General features: G+C 38.0%; 2 protein-coding genes across 4 annotated transcripts; one reads left to right on the top strand and one right to left on the bottom strand.

Moving 5' to 3' along the window:
* Window positions 1–1,823: 1,823 nt before the first annotated feature.
* On the bottom strand, window positions 1,824–12,861 carry C18H14orf28 (chromosome 18 C14orf28 homolog). Of its 3 annotated transcripts, none has more exons than XM_069558787.1 (5): window positions 12,464–12,861; window positions 8,312–8,836; window positions 6,311–6,400; window positions 4,762–4,896; window positions 1,824–3,973 (listed from the first exon to the last, which is right to left on the bottom strand). In XM_069558787.1, the coding sequence occupies exons 2-5, from the start codon at window positions 8,833–8,835 to the stop codon at window positions 3,790–3,792; spliced, it is 933 nt and encodes a 310-aa protein (XP_069414888.1). In that variant the 5' UTR covers window position 8,836; window positions 12,464–12,861; the 3' UTR covers window positions 1,824–3,789. The 3 variants fall into 3 exon arrangements, with proteins under 3 accessions (XP_069414888.1, XP_069414890.1, XP_069414889.1); XM_069558789.1 differs by having other exon boundaries at window positions 1,824–4,099; window positions 12,464–12,846; XM_069558788.1 differs by lacking the exon at window positions 6,311–6,400 and having other exon boundaries at window positions 12,464–12,833.
* Window positions 11,265–17,041, top strand: LOC138423730 (actin-binding protein WASF2-like). The gene is made up of 4 exons (XM_069560015.1): window positions 11,265–11,392; window positions 12,131–12,282; window positions 12,375–12,844; window positions 14,649–17,041. Exons 1-4 carry the CDS (start codon window positions 11,265–11,267, stop codon window positions 14,691–14,693), a joined length of 795 nt encoding a protein of 264 aa, XP_069416116.1. The 3' UTR covers window positions 14,694–17,041.
* The last annotated feature ends 1,760 nt before the right edge of the window (window positions 17,042–18,801 follow it).

The raw sequence follows: 18,801 nt of genomic DNA, 5'->3' as shown, positions 1-18,801 counted from the left end.
CAGGAATATACATTTCTTTCTTCAAAGCCCGAACTCCTTGGTTCTCTTCAGTACTATGGAGCCACGCTGGATTTTTCAAAACATCTTTACCGATGTAAACCATTGGGTGGGGATATCATGGATGATCATTTTCTTCTTTAGCCTTTTTTTGAGGGTTACTGATTTCTTACTGATCTATGTATTATTTTTATAATCATCTTAGAAATCAGACTTTACAAAATTCAAAAGGAAAATAGGCAAGTAATAAAAATATAGCTAAGCATGCCAACAGAAGGCTTCTAATTTTACCATGCTGCTGGTTTTCCAAACGTTGTCGTTTTTGAGGGCCTTACCAGAGCAGCTCACTTTTTCATTTTCAGTGGTACTCCTTTTGATACCTTATATACCTCACTGCGAAAACAATGGGTGGACTATGAAACTGATGGCTCTTTGAGGGTAAATAATCTAAGATATATCCTCAAGTAGATGACAGCATATGAAGAAATCACCTAGCTCCCCACCGACTTTCTCAACTTCCCAGAGATAAAGTAAAAGGCTGCTTTCCCTCAGATCGAATTAAATATGAAGTTAAGAGCTGTCCAGTTGAGCAGATGGTGAACCCTGGGCCAGTTGGGTGGGTAGGAACTGTTAGCAAGGCATCAAGTTGTCAAGGTGAACTTCAAAACCTATGTGATTTTAGCTTTTGATTAACAAAGGAAGATGGTAATAGAGATGTTTGCTTAGGCTGTTGTTTAGTAGTGGTAATTGCTGTCGTTTTTACATTGAACTGTTTACCTTTCCTGCTTACTTATAGTGCATTACAATTATTGTCAAATAACTATTATTGAATCATTTAATCATTAAACTGTTGATATGCTCAACAAATATGGCATCTTATGTGTCACAGTAGTCGTCTGTTTATACAGCTTAGCTGTTTGTTCATATTCTAAGAATAAAATAGAACCTAGGATTCATGCTTGTGGTGATGATCTTTCTCCTCTTCTTTGATGGGATCGGATCCAGTGACAATCTAGGTTAAATCAACCGTAATAATCAGTAATGGAAAGCTACTTTGAAGGATAAATCTAAGTTTTGGGTGGAGGGTAAAGTTTCTTTGAAGAGAAGTTGGAGATTTCTACTTACATGTTAGAGAAAGTGAAAGTCACTCAGTCATGGCCAACTCTATGCGACCCCATGGACTCTAGCCCACCAGGCTCCTCTGTCCATGGGATTCTCCAGGCAAGAATACTGGAGTGGGTAGCCATGCCCTTCTCCAGGGGATACTCCCAACCCAGGGATCAAACCCGGGTCTCCTGCGTTGCAGGTAGACTCTTTACCGTCTGAGCCACCAGGGAAGCCCTTATGTTGATTTCCCCTTAAATTTGCTTTGTTCTTTATCCCCCTTTGATGGAGCTAGGGTTTTAAAATAATTTCTGCTCTACCCTAGGTGTAGTTGTGGTTTGTGACATTCTGATTAAAAACATATTTTGATTATTCCCTCATACCTTTTGTCCTCCTCAGCATTCCAATTTCTCTAATAGTGTTTAAGGCTATAAATTTTTTTCCATACTCTCACCTTCAAATTTTTTGATAATCTTGTTTACTTCATACTTTGTCACCCCTTTCCTAGTCACTATTTGGAGGAATAATGTCTTCAATTACCACCGTAACAATAAAATACCTATTATCCTTAAATCCTAATCATCTGGGGTCCAGCAGGCATACTTAAATTTCACTACACATTAATTCCATTACTGATATGAACTACTGCTAAAATAATTTTTAAAAAGATGTGAAAAGTTCATTAGTAAGAGAGAATCTAGGAAACTTGCCTGTACATGAAAGAGGTAGAAAAAATGATTTTTTTATTAGCATGTTCAAGGTAGTCAAGATGTTAACAAACATTTCATTCCTCACAACAACCCTGTGAGGTAGGTATGTCACTGTCTTGTGACAGGCTAGAATTATTCCAAATAAAGTGCAATTCATAAAAGAATAAATCTGCATCAGGAATAATTTTGTTAATGATATCTTTTATGTATATGCTAATATTTGTGTTTCTGTATACTTTGATTCATGCAGTAAGGTGTCCCCAGAAAAGTATACTATAAATCAAAACCTATTTAAATACGTGCAGAAACTATTCAAATAAACTCCGGGGTCAATTTAAAAAAAATAAAATAGATCACTACTTTGAGCAAATACTATGAATATTTCTTTTTTACATGATAAAAAGGCATACTCATCAACGTTGCACTTATATTTATCCATTCTTTAGTAAGTTATCTTAACATGGCACCAATGCAATATAAGACTTAATTTACTGAATTAAACCTTAGCAATTTGGTAAATGGCAGTGAACTGTGATGCTGTGTAGAAATCTCCAAATATATTGCACTCAATCTCAACCCCAAACCTAGGGACAGCCACACTGAAAACACTAAAATAAATGATGATAGATTTCAAAAAGTATTTTCCCTTGAGAACATTACTTATTACTTTTCCTTTAAATTGTAAAAGGAAGAGAGATCCTACGTCTTTGAAAAGAAACATAATATTCTGATAACTACACACTTTCTGTGATTTATACTGCAAATCAAAGAAAGTTTCATGGTATCAATTTACTATTATTAAGGCAGCACACAGATGTTACCCCCAAAACCTAAGTATTTTTTCCTCTGTGCCAATGTGACTTACTAGGAAGAGAAAGACAACTGACCTTTGAACAACATGGGTTTGAACTGTGTGGGTCCACTTATACAGGTATATTTTTGAGTAAACATATACTGTAGTACTACATGATCCAAAGTTGTCTGAATCCAAGGATGTGGAACCACAGGTATGGAGGGACAACTGTAAAGTTATATGGGGGAATTTTGGCTGTTTGGGGGTCAGGGCCCTAGCCCCCGAGTTGTTCAAGAGTCAACTGTATTCTCAGGCACCCAATTTCTTTTAAGTACATGTTTAAAGTACATTTCCATTGTTCATTCAACATTAGTAAACATACAGTTTGCCTGACACTTTTTATAGCTGTCTTATCTGCAAAATAAATTTTTATTAGAGAACCTCTATTACATTTAAACATTAGTTATATAATTTATTTGAGTAAAAATAAGCTTAATTAAGCTTGGAGCTTAGTTAACACTTAAAATCCACTGCTAGGTTTTTAATACTTTAGCAAGTAAAGTTATTTGCCATTATAAAGAAATAATTCAAGTCCAGAGAAACATTCTTACCAAAGTATTTTTAAAAAAATTGCTGCAGGGACATTAGGCAAGTCAGGTAAAATAGACTAAACCATCTTTAAGTTGTACATTCAAATCCAAACTAGATCCAATAGTGCACTTTGGATTATAATGAGGTAGGGCAAATAAATACAGCCAGGTATTTTGAACTGTTAAATTTATATAAACTGAAAACTTATTTGTACCCAGGTTTTATTTGGATATCCAAAAAGAAAAACCGAGAATTCAAATGATGAAGTATTTTCTCAGATTCAAAAACAGAATTGTAAAAAACCTTTGAGATACATATAAATAAAAAATACAAATGCTACAAGATATATTTTATTTCAACATAAAATATGCATGTATAAAAATAACCTGGGATTAAGAAAAAAGAAATACAAATATTTTTGCATAGATTCTCTATATAAAACATTTACCTGGGGCTAAACACTAGAAAATACACCTCTGAAACTAATATAGTTGAACTATTTCCTTGGATACCAAGTATATACAAAACAAAAGCCCTTCATCTGGGGGAGCATGGGCAGGAGGGAAAACAATATAATTTAGCATCAGTCTATATTTATTTCTCTGTTGCTCGAATATAAACCAATGATGACAAGAGGAGAAACTCTGGGGGTTTATTTAACAAAATTAAATTCACATTTCTGAGGCCATCATAGTGCATCCAATGTCCATCAATTTGAAAGGCTGCAGAATAATGATGTTCCTCTTTGTTAAACAATGTGGCACCTTCCAACAAATACCTGCAAATTAAATGACAAAGTGTGGCAGAAAATCACAGTACTTTGTTCTTACAAGAAAACATTCCTTACATTCTTCACTAAGGAATAAGATTATTTGCATTCTGTTATCTGAAAAAAGACATTCATCTGTAAAAAAAAAAATGTACTATAATTGGTAATTTGGAGTAAGACGTTTTAAGAATTTAAAAAAATGATACATTTTTAAGGGCATTATTTTAATACATTTAACTCATGAACTGCATGGTTCTATTATATAAGAGAAAACACAAGAAAATGTTTAAAGGCAAAAAATTAAAAGAACCCCTTATATCTTAATTTGGATCTTAATCTAATGATGACAGTAATATTTTATGTTTAAATGACCTCATACTATACACTACTTTGGCCTGAAATACAAGTAATGGCCAGCCAGTATTTACTGTTTCCTGAGTCTTAGGTACTATTCTAAACACTTTAGACACTGTTACCTCTGTTCTATAGATAAGAAGACTGATGTGTAAACTGGTTGCTCCTGGATCAGCGTCACATTGCCTGAAAGGCAGGGCTGGGATTGGAACCCAGTTCAGTCTATTCTATAGTCTAAGCACCTAACCACTATGTACACTGTCAGTGACTGACTCCCTGTAGTATATTCTGATCTTATTTAGGATACATACATTTAGAGATAGCTTTCTTTTTTTTTTAACAATATGTATTTCCTTAAGGACTAGTCAAAATCATGATAGAATAGTAGAAAAATATAAATAAAATTCTTTCATTAGTCATTAAAACAAACAAAAAGCACCTACTTGTGATCAGATAAATCCAAGTAATAGGGGACATATGCGAGATCTTCAGATTTCCAATGCTGCATATTTAAGACAACAAAAGGGGGTGCCCCGTGGCAGAACACTCTTTGGGAAAATTCTCTTAAGCCACCACACCTAAAATTGAAAATAGGTATGAACTTTATTACACTTGAGACAAAGCTGCTTTTTATCACTCTGAGTTGTCTTTATCACTTAATTTCATAATAAGCATATTATCTATTTTAGGTATGGGAAAATTGTATGACTGTATTAATACTTTATATGCCTAAGTCTCAGAGTTTATAAGCTGAGAGTCTATATATAAGAAAATGACATTTTTAAAACTCCAAGAAAAGCTGACTATGTTTATCTCAGCTTATAAAAGCATGTAGTCTTTTGAACTGACAGAAAAGTTTTTATTCAGAAAAAAGGTTTTCTTTCTCTAGGTTGGTTTCAAATGAGAATAATGGCAGAGAGGCAATAAGATGATTCTTACAGTCTTCTTTAGACTAAATAAAATTCCCTGATTGGTTCCTTTTGCCATTACGATGCAGCAGATTCTGTTTTCCAAGTAGCACCAGGTATTAAGCATATGAATTAAAATAAAACAAATACAATCAAACAGTAAAATCTCAATTAACCGGAATGCTCAGGGGACAGTATTTTGGTGGGCAAACACTGACTAAACTAAGTTATCTGAAGACCATTTTGTTTCAGTATTTGTTGCAAAAATACACCTAGTTCACTCTCTGGACTTAAGTACAATTAACTGAAGGTATTTTATTCTTTCCTGCTTTTGTGATTAATTAGGTATAAGATCATCCTTCTAAATATTAATTCTCCTTGTACAATACTATAGATATAAAAATTAAGAGGCTGGGGTGAATATGTTCTGCCCCTTTGGATTTCCTTTTTTTAAAAAAAAATATTTTATTTATTTGTTTGTTCACACTAGGTCTTAGTTGCAGCATGTGGGATCTAGTTCCCTGACCAGGAATTGAACCTAGGCCCCCTGCACTGGAAGCATAGAGTCTTAGCCACTGAACCACCAGGGAAGTCCCTGGATTTCATTTTTTTCTTTAACTAGGTTAAACTTTTTGGTTGTCATTTACTGCTTTCTCACTGACTCAATGGACATGAGTCTGCGTAAACTCCGGGAGTTGGTGATGGACAGGAAGGCCTGGCGTGCTGCAGTCTATGGGGTTGCAAAGAGTCGGACACGACTGAGCGACTGAACTGAACTGAACATAAATGAGGAGTACGGGAAAAAATCCAGTTAATTGAGGGTCCAGATTAGCTGGGTTCCGATTAAGCAAGGTTTTATTGTACCTACTCAGCAGTGGGGGAAAAAAAGGCATTTGCTTTGTATTCATCAAGCAACTGCAGCACAGCATAAAATGGTATAGTAAACTAGAAGGCGTCAAGATTCCAAAAATATAAGGCTTCCTAAACACTTGTGAGCTGCTGTTTCATAACAAGCGTACCAATCCAGGTTTCTTTATAAGAAACACAGAAATACTTTCATCTTAAGTGTCTGTCATATACTCACCCATGCTCTTCACACAGTTCAATCCTGGAACAGAATAACTCATCCACAGCCAGTCGTATCAAGTTTCCATGTGGAATTTCTTGGGGAGGACTATAACAATTGCAAAACGCATGTAAGAAATGCTTCAGCATTTTACATGTAAATATATTAATGTTGCTCAGTTGCAAAGTCGTGTCCGACTCTTTGTAACTCCATGGACTGCAGCCTGCCAGGCTCGTCTGTCCACAGGGTTTTCCTGGCAAGAATACTGGAGTGGGTAGCTACTTTCTTTTCCAGGGGATCTTCCTGTCCCAGGGATTGAACCCATGTCTCCCGCTTAGCGGGCAAATTTTTTACCGCTGAGCCACCAGGGAAGCCCAAAGATATTATGTGGATAACAAATTTTACAAGTCATCCATTATTAGTAAAGCACATATCAAAGTATAACCTCTGTTATTCTTCTTTGTATTTCTTATAGACAATATAGAAACCAGCTGAACTTAATAAACATTAATGTATGAAACTTTCTAAGAAACATTAAATATGTATGTAAACTGATCCTGAGACACAGTTGTTACTTTAAAAATTTCTGATAGGATTAAATAGAGTGGATCCTGGTCCTAATGTAAGAAAGCAGGATTCAGAATTAGGAGAGCAGCTGATTAGTTACCTGACTCAATGTTAGTGAGAGCCACTCTTGGCCTCAGTTTCCTGATTTGTTAAAAAAAACTTTTCCTACATACTTCAGAGGTTGTTTATGACAGGATTAGAAAATAGGCAAAAGACTAAAAAGTTATATAGAGTATAATGAAAACTATTTATTAAGAGGCACAAAATGCTAGTATTAATATAGAGCTGTAAATACTTCATTATAGTTTCAAAACATATGTAAGTCTTTTAAAAAAAATAAAGACAAATTTCTGAAGCACTTTTTTAAAGTCCATTATGATTTAACAGTAACAACTTTTTCCCTGATGGAAATTTCAAAATCAACATCATCCTATCAGCAATACAGCAAAATGGCCCAAGAGTATTTCAGAACAAGAGAAACATTAATTGGTAGTCTCTAAAAAGAATAACAGATCTTCTGCTTTCCCATTATCCTAAGTATAATGCTATAATATTAAACTAAATATAATATACAGAAAACGTGAATATAAGTTTGGGTATGGGACGTACAATCCCACAAGGGAACAATCTGTTAGGCAGTTTTTTCCCTGGACCACAGGGCCAAGTATGCTTTCCGACAAAAATGTGTTTGGATCTGTTTTTCTGTCCTGCCTCCCACTGCCCCCCGCAACCTCCACACTGGCAATTATCCCTTTTCCAGCTCATGCGCCCTTGGGGCGTTAATGTTGCCCAATACTCCACTAAGGCTTGCCAGTTTGGCCTTCCTCCCTGTCATTTTACCAGCTTGAAGGCCTTCCTTTTCTCCCCTCAGCAGGCTATCAGTACCTTTCTAGCCAATAAAAAATTTCCTTACATCTGTATCCTTTTCAGGTATTAATACTCCCAAGTTTGAGATTTCTGTCTCTAAGTATGCCCTGGCCATGACGTGGACTACTTTCAATCTTCCTGTTCATGTAGAACGAGCCTGCCGGACAGGGATCTATTCAGAGAGGGAAACATTTCAATATAGTACTAAGTGTCGCTGGAGAGGCTAAATCTGTGACACAAGGAATTATCTTCCTAGCCATATTAGTAATTTCTGAGTCAGAGGAAAACATTGTGCATACTGAGTAGGTCATTATTTTGCAAGTGAAATAGTTATCCATTGGTTTTGTAAATCCTGATATGTTTAGATATAACAGAAGAGTAATATTTTTTTTATCATGGAACCCACTGAAGACTCTTGCATTTGCCTGGCTGCTTTATATATAAGTTGTTGCACACAGGATCTGTACATTAAGAAGTACTTTGACTATATCTATCTACCTACCTATTTTCCTGTCTATCCATATCATGCATTATAAGCATACTACCTTCGCTAAAAGTGACAAAACAGACTTTAGAGCAACTTACTTTATATTAATTGTGCGTTGCTGATCTTCCTGCACTCGAGTGGGGCATCGCCAGTTGGAACAGTAACTCTCTTGTATGGTTGACATGAGATTTTCGAGATTCTTTGTAAAATTATCATGTTCATTCCCAAACAAATCAATTATTAATGAAGCTTTATGAACTTCAGACTTGTATTGCTGTTTTTCCATTTTGTCCCAAATCCAAAGTAGCTTCACTGTTGTAAAACTGTAGGTGTCCATTAAATAAAGAAAACAGTCTACAAACTCTCTACCTAAATGAAGAGAGAGTTCCCGGGGGAAATTTTCATTTTCATTGAGAATGACATAGAGTAACATCAAGAATCCATCTATGGTGCAGGTATTTTTCAGTCTTATTTCAACATAGAGTGGTGTACAGGAGACTGCTTTGCGGCCAGCTTTGATCGTAAAAACACCTCCCCAAGGAAGAACAGGCCTCCAAAATGAGCGATCTTGGTTATAGTTATTTTTAATTGATGCTTTGATCTCTTCAAACAGTGTCTTCATCCTGCATTTTAAAAGTTTAAGACAGTACTTGTAAATTTGTGACTTTATCTTTCAAATGCATGATGTATGTTTAAATGAAAATAGAACTATCTAAAGGTTAAGTTTGGTTAGATAGACTCCTAAAGGAACAAAAAAATTTTAAAACAATTCAAGCCATGAGCCACTTTTTCAGCAATATGAATGGTCTCTGGATAGACCATTTAAGTTGTAACCTTTTTTTAAAATACAGAATAGTCATTTGATGGACCTTTTTATTAATTATCAGTTCAGTCGCTCAGTTGTGTCCGACTCTTTGCAACCCCATGGACTGCAGCATGCCAGGCTTCCCTGTCCATCACCAACTCCTGGACCTTGATCAAACTCATGTCCATTTAGTCAGCGATGCCATCCAACCAATTATGATTGGTTATATTGCAGGTTTTATCACAGAGGATAACCTTGTAATGAAAAAATCCTAAATAAAAATAAAACTGTTCAAAGATACAGTCTAAATTTGGTTGAGTGCATTCCTAATGTAAACCTCTTCCTTCAAAATATGAGCTGTGTTTCATTTTCTTGTTAATATGTGTGGTTCTACTTATGAAACTGATATAATGGAATTCTTAGTTGGGGTATAGAGAAAGGCCAACCGGCTTTGAAATACAACATATGAAGAGTACTGTAATCGTGAGAACTGAATCGTATTAGCACAGCTAAAACAAAAATCATTTCTATGCACTTGGGGATTTTCACTTGCAATTTAGGACAATGCTGCATGCTAAGTTGCTTCAGTCATGTCCGACTCTGTGTGACCCTATGGACTGTAGTCAGCCAGGCTCCTCTGTCCATGGGATTCTCCAGGAAAGAATACTGGAGTGGGTTGCGATGCCCTTCTCCAGGGGATCTTTCCGACCCAGAGATCAAATCTGGGTCTCTTACATCTCCTGCATTGGCAGGCGGGTTCTTTATCACTAGCGCCACCTGAGAAGGACCATGCCAGATATCCTATAATTTTAAATACTGAGGCCAGACTGGGACAATTTGGTTCAGAGCTTGGTTCATTATCCTGATTCTTCTCTCTTCATGTTTTGGGAATGTGGTGTCCTCCTTATTTAAACGGGCACTTATCTTCCCCCACCCTTATGGCAGAAAGTGAAGAGAAACTAAAAAGCCTCTTGATGAAAGTGAAAGAGGAGAGTGAAAAAGTTGGCTTAAAGCTCAACATTCAGAAAATGAAGATCATGGCATCTGGTCCCATCACTTCATGGGAAATAGATGGGGAAATAGTGGAAACAGTGTCAGACTTTATTTTTCTGGGCTCCAAAATCACTGCAGATGGTGACTGCAGCCATGAAATTAAAAGACACTTACTCCTTGGAAGGAAAGTTATAACCAACCTAGATGCATATTCAAAAGCAGAGATATTACTTTGCCAATAAAGGTCCGTCTAGTCAAGGCTATGGTTTTTCCAGTGGTCATGTATGGATGTGAGAGTTGGACTGTGAAGAAAGCTGAGCGCCAAATAATTGATGCTTTTGAACTGTGGTGTTGGAGAAGACTCTTGAGAGTCCCTTGGACTGCAAGGAGATCCAACCAGTCCATCCTAAAGGAGATCAGTCCTGGGTGTTCTTTGGAAGGACTGATGCTAAAGCTGAAACTACAATACTTTGGCCACCTCATGCGAAGAGTTGACTCATTGGAAAAGACCCTGATGCTGGGAGGGATTGGGGGCAGGAGGAGAAGGGGACAACAGAGGATGAGATGGCTGGATGGCATCACTGACTTGATGGACGTGAATCTGAGTGACCTACGGGAGTTGGTGATGGACAGGGAGGCCTGGTGTGCTGCAATTCATGGGGTCGCAGGGAGTTGGACACGACTGAGCGACTGTACTGAACTATCTTCCCCCCAACCTTGAGGATAACTAAGAGCTTGGTTTTAAAGTCACTGACAATATTCTAATAAACATGTTGGTGTGATATGTATGTATATAAAGCAAAATTGAAAAAAATTAAAGAATGAGGTCCTAATGAAACTGAATTGAAAAAAACGGCTTTACTTTATTTGGAACAAACAAATGTCTAAACTAAAAACATCACAGGGTTTTCCAATGTTTCATGTTTTGCATTTTCATGAAAGCATATTTTCATGAAAACAGGAAGCATCTGAGGAGAAGACAGAAATTGAGGTCAGTGTCTTATTTTGATCATAGTTTCAAGTGCCACATCCAAGCACAATGTGAATCCAACTCTCAGTGCTGCAGACCTATGTGTTTTGTGTGGGAAATTAAGTTCAAACTTATTTTCTAACACCAGCAAACTAAAAATTCAGTTTTGCCACACACACACACACACACACAGTATTTCTGACTTAGGCAAGATACTGTGGACTCTAAAATATTCAACACTATATTTAGTCTGAAGTGTAGATGTTTATATATAGTTGCTAACATGCTGGCTCTAGTCAACCACTTAGGAATAAGAGGGAGTGGCAAATTTACAGCCAAGGAAACAGAAACTCAGTTTCTGCTTAATGAAGAAGAAATGTTTCAGAACATATTCTTTAAAAAAATCACAAGGTATTTAAATATTTAAAACATGAAAATAATGTTCCTCATGGTTTGACTGATTTCTGTGGCATTTTAAAGAACTTTGTAGCAAGGTCATATGATTCAGAGCCTGAGTTCAGATCCTTAAATACTGCATTAGAAAGGAACTGTAAATTTCTGCAGTATTTTTTTGCCAAATTATCTTTTAGACATGACTAAATAAGTACTGCTCTGGAAAGCAAGTTGCACTCTGAGAGAATTAAACATATATTTTATAACTACATATATATATTTAAAAATATATACACACACATAAAATGATTTCTTTAGCCTTTTTCTGGGGAAAACAATGGGAGATAAAAGAGGATTGAAAGAACTAAAGGACACTTATTCTAGCTTCTGCAGTACCGTGGTGATTTGTTCTAAAGTAAATTACGATAAAAGCGACGAAAAAAGACCAGAAAATGTGCAAAGAACTTTACTTAAAATTGTCTTTTAAGTTTTGGCCACACTGTCAAAAACATCGTTTCGTTAGACAGTGATTTGTAAGTCCTGGAGAATTACTGGCTTTATTTTCCTGCCTCAATAGGCCCCCTAGTTTGAATCAACCAGGAAAACTCCCTAGACTTCTATTTCCTTGGCAAAAAACGACACCTTTTGCGGTCGTTTCCAAGGGTGACAATCTGTACTCCACGCTGGTCATGAGGACCAGACCATTTACCCAAAGCACTGAATACCAGACACCCTAAGAGTTCGGGGGTCCTGAAGGTCCCCTCCCGAGTCAGCGCCCCCAAATACTCGAGAAAGCGGCCCGCGGTCCCGCTCGAAGCAGCGCGGGGCTGGGTACGCGGTGGGCCCCCGCCTCCACCCCGCCCACCCCGCCCCCGGCCCGCAGCTCCGGGGAAGGCCCGGCACTGAAGGCAGGCCCTGGACTGCGGGTGGATCCCAGAACCCGGAGCCGGTGAAGGGGCTGGGCATCCCCTGCCCGCGTTCGAGCAGTGGCCCCGCTGAGCGCCTGGGACTGCGGGTAATGGGCAAGAGGGCTGGGCCGCGGAAGGCGTCCGGCCAGTCTCCGTCCACCAGGAAGCCGACTTTTCGTACCTCCCCGGGGACCGAAGACCGCCGGTGCCGCCGCACCCGTCGCCGCCGCCGCTTGCTCATGGAGAGTCCGTGCCGCCGCCGCCGCCGCCGCCTCATCTACTAGCACCGCCGGCTGTTTCGGCCTCCCCCGGCGTGAGCGCTGGGCTCCGGTACGGCCTCCATCGCACCCGCCGCGGCGGGAGCCAGAGCAGCTCCAGCGCCCAGGCCCGATCCGACCGGACCCACGGAGCCAGGACCGCGGGACGCGTAGCTTCTTATTACGGAGGAAGATTCGGCCTGACCTCCTCCCCCCTCCCCCCAACCCCGGGACCTAGTCTCCAGCTGCCTGACGCCGCTGCTGCGCACGCGCGAAGAGGACCCTGCCAAATGTGCGTGTGTAGGGTGTGTACACAGCATCCGGATTCACCCAATGGATACCAGGATCAGGTGCAGGGGGCGGGACCTCGCAGAAAGGGGCGGTGTTCCAAAGTTAGAAAGTGGGTGGGGCAGCCGGAAGTGGGCAGGGTTTGCACGGAGGCGGAGCTTTGTTGGCAAACCAGCTTGGCTTTTAGGGGTTTGTACAATTTTAGGGCTTTACTTGATTTTGGTTTACTTTTGCTTCTGGGTTTTTCAAGTTCTTATGTCAAGAAATGAAAGCTTTGTTTTCTTTGTAAGCTAAAGTTATTCAAACTTTTGATTTAAGTATGTATTTAAGGAAAATTGAGTTAGTGTGTTAAATACTATTTTTAGTGTTCAGGGTATTAATTGGCCAATCTGCTGTAATTTACAATGGACATTAATAACATTTAAAGAAATTAGGGCTTCCCAGGTAGCATGGTAAAGAATATGCCTGCAAATGCAGGAGACATCAAGAGATGAGGGTTCAATCCCTGGGTTGAGAAAATCCCCTGGAGAAGGAAATGGCAACCTGCTCCTGTATTCTTGTCTGGAAAAGTCCATGGACAGAGGAGCCTAGTGGGTTATAGTCTATGCGGTCACAAAGAGTCGGATACGACTCAGCACGGACGCAAACATGGACATATATATATATATATATATATATATAAAGTAAAAATAGATAGACCTAAGGGAGAAATACTTGAACTATAATCATAGTAGACTCTAATATATAGGTTGTAACTTAGACTTTATCACAGTTTTTTCAGTGGTCTTCCCTGGTGGCCCACCCGGTAAAGAATCTGCCTGCAATGCAGGAGACCTAGGTTCGAAGACCTAGGTTGGGAAGATCCCTTGGAAACACTATTCTTGCTTGGGAAATTCCTTGGATAGAGGAGCCTGGAGGGCTACAGTCCATGGGGTGTCTGTCTGCAGGACTGAGGGAATAACACTTTCACTTTCTCAGTTACAGAATCACTAGACAAATGATCAGAAACAGCATAGGAGGGCTTAACAAAATAATGAACTAATTTGGCTATAGATACTGATATGAATATTAATACAGGGAATATTTATTAATGACATATTTATATAACCCCCAAATGGAGTACTTCACTAAAACAAAAAGATACTGCTATATTCAAGTGCAGAAATAAACTTCACAATCAGAATGAAGTCATACACAAAAGAACACACGCTGTATGACTCCCATTATAGAAAGTTTAAAAGCAGGCAAAATTAACTGGTGCTGTTAGCAGTCAGGGTAGTTGACCTTTGGAGGGTATGCCTGTAATGAGGCAAGAGAGCGGCCTTCTGGAGGGTGGATAATATTCTGTTTTTTGATCTGGTTGCTAGTTATAGCTGTTCTGATTATAGCTCTCTTTATTTTGTAAGAAAGAAAGAAAGTGAAGTCGCTCAGTCGTGTCCGACTCTGCGATCCTGTAGACTGTAGCCCGCCAGGCTCCTCTGTCCATGGGATTCTCCAGGCAAGAATATGGAGTGGGTTGCCATTTCCTTCTCCAGGGGATCTTCCCAACCCAGGGATCGAACCCCGGTTCTCCTGCATTGCAGGCAGACGCTTTATCCTCTGAGCCAAACTACTTACAGTTTTTTCACTTTTTATATATGTTTTATTTCAAGAAAGATATACTTAAAAACAAAAAAATTAGATAGCTTTGGTCCCATTACAGAGATGAAAAAATTGAGTTTTGGACATGAAAAAGCCAAACACATTTTGACAGCTGGAAATTGAAACTAGAGCCTCTTAATAGTAGAGTCTGCTAACACAACCACTATTCATTTTCTGTAGGTCCTAGTTCTTGTATCCTCTGGTAAAGAGTCAAAGCCCACGTGACTCTGCTTCCGGAGAACACAGGCCATCCTGGAAAATTACCTCCACCTGCAATTAGAAATGGGGATGCTGTTGAGATACTCCCCATCTTGCCATGCAACCAAACATGATTGTCTGGAAAGTGAAGCTCAACCTCCAGAATACACAATGCACAGAGCTCAAAGCCACCCAGCACATCAGTGTGGTACCCAGTCACAGCTGAGTCTGGCAGAGACTTGGACACCTTCTTGACTGATTTAATGGTCAGCTTGATTATGGCAGAGACCTTCCTTTTGGACCTCTCTCAAGGAGTCTAGTAATGGTAGGATGAAACTCTTGGAAGAGAAGCTTGACTCACTCAGGGTAATTAATTACTGCTGGTGGAGTTGGGAAGAAATGGATACCTCTCAGAGCACAGGGGAAGAAAGAGATTCTGCCCAAAAAGAAAGAATTAATAATTCTGAAAAAACCTGCTCTTTTTAGTCACCTGGTTTTAATATTTCCTCTGACAATTTACAGGTAAAGAAACTGAGGCACGGATGCATGAAGTAGCAAGTGTGTCTGTACTGGAATTCACATACAAAATGTTCACTCTCAATATTAAAGCTATCTTGCAAGGAGAAAGCCCTTTAAAAATGTTTATAAGTGTGGATTATGTGTTTAATTGACAATCTCTCACAAGACATAGCGTTCATTTTATACTGATTGGGTCATTCTCTTACCAAAAACAGATCTAATAGTGCAGTTGTTACCATTTCTGGCGAATAGCCGGGAGATGGCTCATTAAACTCTGCTGAAGCTTGGCTAGACAGGGGAAGTATGGATTCCTGGCATACTTGGATAATTTACAACCCCCACTGAATCCTTTATCCAAGATTTCCTTTCTGTTCCTTTCAAAATCAGACAGCAGAGCTGCAGTCTTTTTAGACAGCTTTATTGAGATATAATTGACATGTAATATATGGAACATATTTAGAGAGTATAAATTGGTAAATTTTTAATATATGTATACCTCCTTTAAAATCACTATAATCAAGTGAATAAATCCATCATCCTCCAGTTTCCTCACACCCTTTTGTGATTCTCTGATTCCTCCCTGCCTACCACACCTAAGCAACCACTGTTTTACTTTCTGTCATTATAGATTCATTTGCCTTTTCTAAAGTTTTACATAAATGAATATGTAAAAGTATGTATTTATAATATTTTTTTTGGGGGGGGTAGTCTGGTTTCATTTCCTCAGTGTCATTATCTTGATATTCATTCATGTCATTTTGTGTACAGTAGTTTATTCTTTTGTATTGATAAGTGTATTCTGTTATATGGATGCACTGCAGTTTATCATCTGTTGATGGACATTTGAGTTGTGTCTAGTTTGGGGCTATTACCAATGAAGTTGCTATGAACATTTGTGTAAAAGTCTTTGTATGGACATATATTTCCTTTTTGTTGTTGTTGGATAAAAATCTAGACGTGGAATGGTTGGATCATAGGCAGATGTATGTTTAACTTTTTAAGGAACTGCTAAGTTATTTTCCAGAGTGGTTGAAACATTTTAAATTCCCATCAGGAGTGAGTTTGAGTTTTATTTCCTTGACATCCTCCAGGACACTTGCAGTGGTCAGTCGTTTTTAATTTTAACCATTCTAACAGGTGTATAGTGATATCTTGTTGTGGTTTTAATTTATATTTTCCTAATGACTAATGATGTTGAGCATCTTTTTATGTCCTTATTTGTCATCTGCATGTCTTTTTTGTTACATCTTTTTAAAATTGGCTAGTTTTCCTGAATTTTGAGAGTTCTCTATATATTCTGGATACAAGTTCTTTGTCAGATATATGCTTCAGAAAGATATTCTCCCAGTATGTGGCTTTTCTTTTCATTCCTTAACAGTGTATTTTTTTGGTTTTGTTTTCTTATTAACAGTGTGTTTTTAAGAACAGAAGTTTTGAATTTTAGTAAAGTCCAATTTATTCTTTTATGAATTGTGCTTTTAGTTTCATTTTAAAGACATCTTTGCCTACCCTGAACTCAATAAGACTATATCCAATGTTTTCTTCTAGAAGTTTTACAGTTTAGGCTATCTGTTTAGGTCTATGATGTATTTTGAGTTAACTTTTATTTATGGTTTGAGGCATTTTGTTGAAAAGGCTATTCTTTTTCTACTGTGTTGTTTTTGTGCTTTTGACAAAAATCAGTTGCCCAATATAATTTTATAAACATTTTATATTTGTTCATCATCAGCTATATATATGTCCCAGTGTACTTGGGAGTTATATATATATAACTGAGTTATATATCAGGTATTCTTTGTGAAGAATAGAGACTAAATATTGCCAACTTAAATAAAATAATAAAATTTCTAGAAGAATGTGAGGTGTAATAAAATTTTTTAAAAGCTGGGCAATAATCAGGTCTCAGCAACCTTGATTCATCCCAAGGGAGATAGTTCTTCAAAGGAAAATGATACTCTACATTGTAGAAGAAGAGAGAATGGTGCTGGACAGATATCTCCTGTAGCAGTGCTTAACTTTTTTTTCACATCCACACATGACAAATGATCAGAATTAGGCAGCGTGCAAGGGTAAACTGATGGTGATTAGGTCTTGTCTATATGGGATGTAGTGAAAAAATCCATTACTTTCTCTTTAATACTATGTAATTATAAGAAAAAGTCACAGTATTAGGGAGCTATGAAATACTGAGTTTATAAAAACACCTCGATAAAATATAAAAATTTGATGAGAAATTTGAGCTTGTTTGCATGATATAATTTTTATTTCAAACCTTAGTATACATATGGAAAGGAGTATACAATTGTCTGTTGGTATCCTTAAGGGATTGGTTCCAGGCCCCTCTTCCACCTCTGGGAATGCCAAATCATGCCTTGCATGATCAAGTTTCTTAAATAAAATGCATATAAATAAATAAATAAAGTGCATATAACATATGCACATCCTCCTACATACTTTAAATCATATTTAGGTTACTTATAATACCTAATACAATTTAAATGTACTGTAAATAGTTGCCAATGTGCAACAAATTCATATTTTGCTTCTTGAAACATTCTGGAACTTAAAAAATATTTTTTATCTATGGTTGATTGAATTTACAAATGTGGAATCCAACTATATATCATAACTTTGTTACTTAAGAATTTTCACAAAAGAAGAACACCAGCTGTGTGTTCTAGTTACATATACTTACAAAACAAATCACCCACAAATTTAATAGGCTTCCCAGGTGGCTCAGTAGTAAAGAATCCACCTGCCAATGCAGGAGATGTAGGTTTGATCTCTGGGTTGGGATGATCCTCTGGAGGAGGAAATGGCAGCCCACTCCAGTATTCTTGCCTGGAGAATCCCATGGGCAGAGGAGCCTGTCTGGCTACAGTCCATGGGGTTCCAAAGAGTTGTACATGACTTAGTGACTGAGCATACAAAATAACATTTTGCTTATGAATTTGCAATTTGGGCAGGGCTTAGCTGGGATAACTTTTCTGCTGGGGGCTGAAATCATCTGAAGCCTCCTTCACTTACATGTTTCACTGTTGGTGCTGCCTATTGACTGGAACCTTAGCTATAGCTATGTCTATGATTAGAATACCTCCCCATGGCCTTTGCATGTGACTCCTTGACTTTCACAAAGCATGGTGACTGGATACCAAGGGTGAATGTTCTAAGAAAGAGTCAGTTAGAAGCTGTAGTGCTTTTTCTAACCTAACCTTGAAAGTCATACAGTGTTAGTTCTAGAGCAGTTTGCTACAGGTGAGTCTCTAAGACCAGCCATATTCAAGGAGAGGGGACTGGTCTTCCTTTTCTGATGGAAGGCGTGTAAAAGGATCTGTGGAGATGTGTTTAAACCATCATACGCATCTAACCAGCTCACTGATCAAGAAACAGAACATTACCAGTGACCCAAACTAGCATTCCTATCATTTCCCGCTGCCCCAAGGGTAAGCACTATTTTGATTTTTAAGAGCTTGCATTGGTTGTTGCCTGTTTTTGTACATTATATAAATGGAATAATACAATATATACTTTTTAACATTTAGCCTTTTTCTCTCAATATTGTGAGGTTCATTCATGTTTTTTTCCCCATGTAGATTATTGTTATTACTGTTAAGTA

This window comes from Ovis canadensis, chromosome 18, assembly GCF_042477335.2.
Source record: "Ovis canadensis isolate MfBH-ARS-UI-01 breed Bighorn chromosome 18, ARS-UI_OviCan_v2, whole genome shotgun sequence".
In the NCBI taxonomy this organism is placed as follows: Eukaryota; Metazoa; Chordata; class Mammalia; order Artiodactyla; family Bovidae; genus Ovis; species Ovis canadensis.
This window is presented reverse-complemented; position numbering and strand designations above follow the sequence as displayed.

Excerpts from the sequence above, each read along its gene's own strand:
- C18H14orf28 (XM_069558787.1), bottom strand. The coding sequence starts at position 8,835 with ATGAAGACACTGTTTGAAGAGATCAAAGCATCAATTAAAAATAACTAT. Across the intron at positions 6,401-8,311 it reads CAACGCACAATTAATATAAA|TCCTCCCCAAGAAATTCCAC; the intron begins GTAAGTTGCTCT and ends CAATTGTTATAG. Across the intron at positions 4,897-6,310 it reads GAACTGTGTGAAGAGCATGG|GTGTGGTGGCTTAAGAGAAT; the intron begins GTGAGTATATGA and ends TTTCAATTTTAG.
- LOC138423730 (XM_069560015.1), top strand. The coding sequence starts at position 11,265 with ATGCTGGCTCTAGTCAACCACTTAGGAATAAGAGGGAGTGGCAAATTT. Across the intron at positions 12,283-12,374 it reads GGGAAGGCCCGGCACTGAAG|CGCCTGGGACTGCGGGTAAT; the intron begins GCAGGCCCTGGA and ends GGCCCCGCTGAG. Across the intron at positions 12,845-14,648 it reads GCCAAATGTGCGTGTGTAGG|GTCCTAGTTCTTGTATCCTC; the intron begins GTGTGTACACAG and ends CATTTTCTGTAG.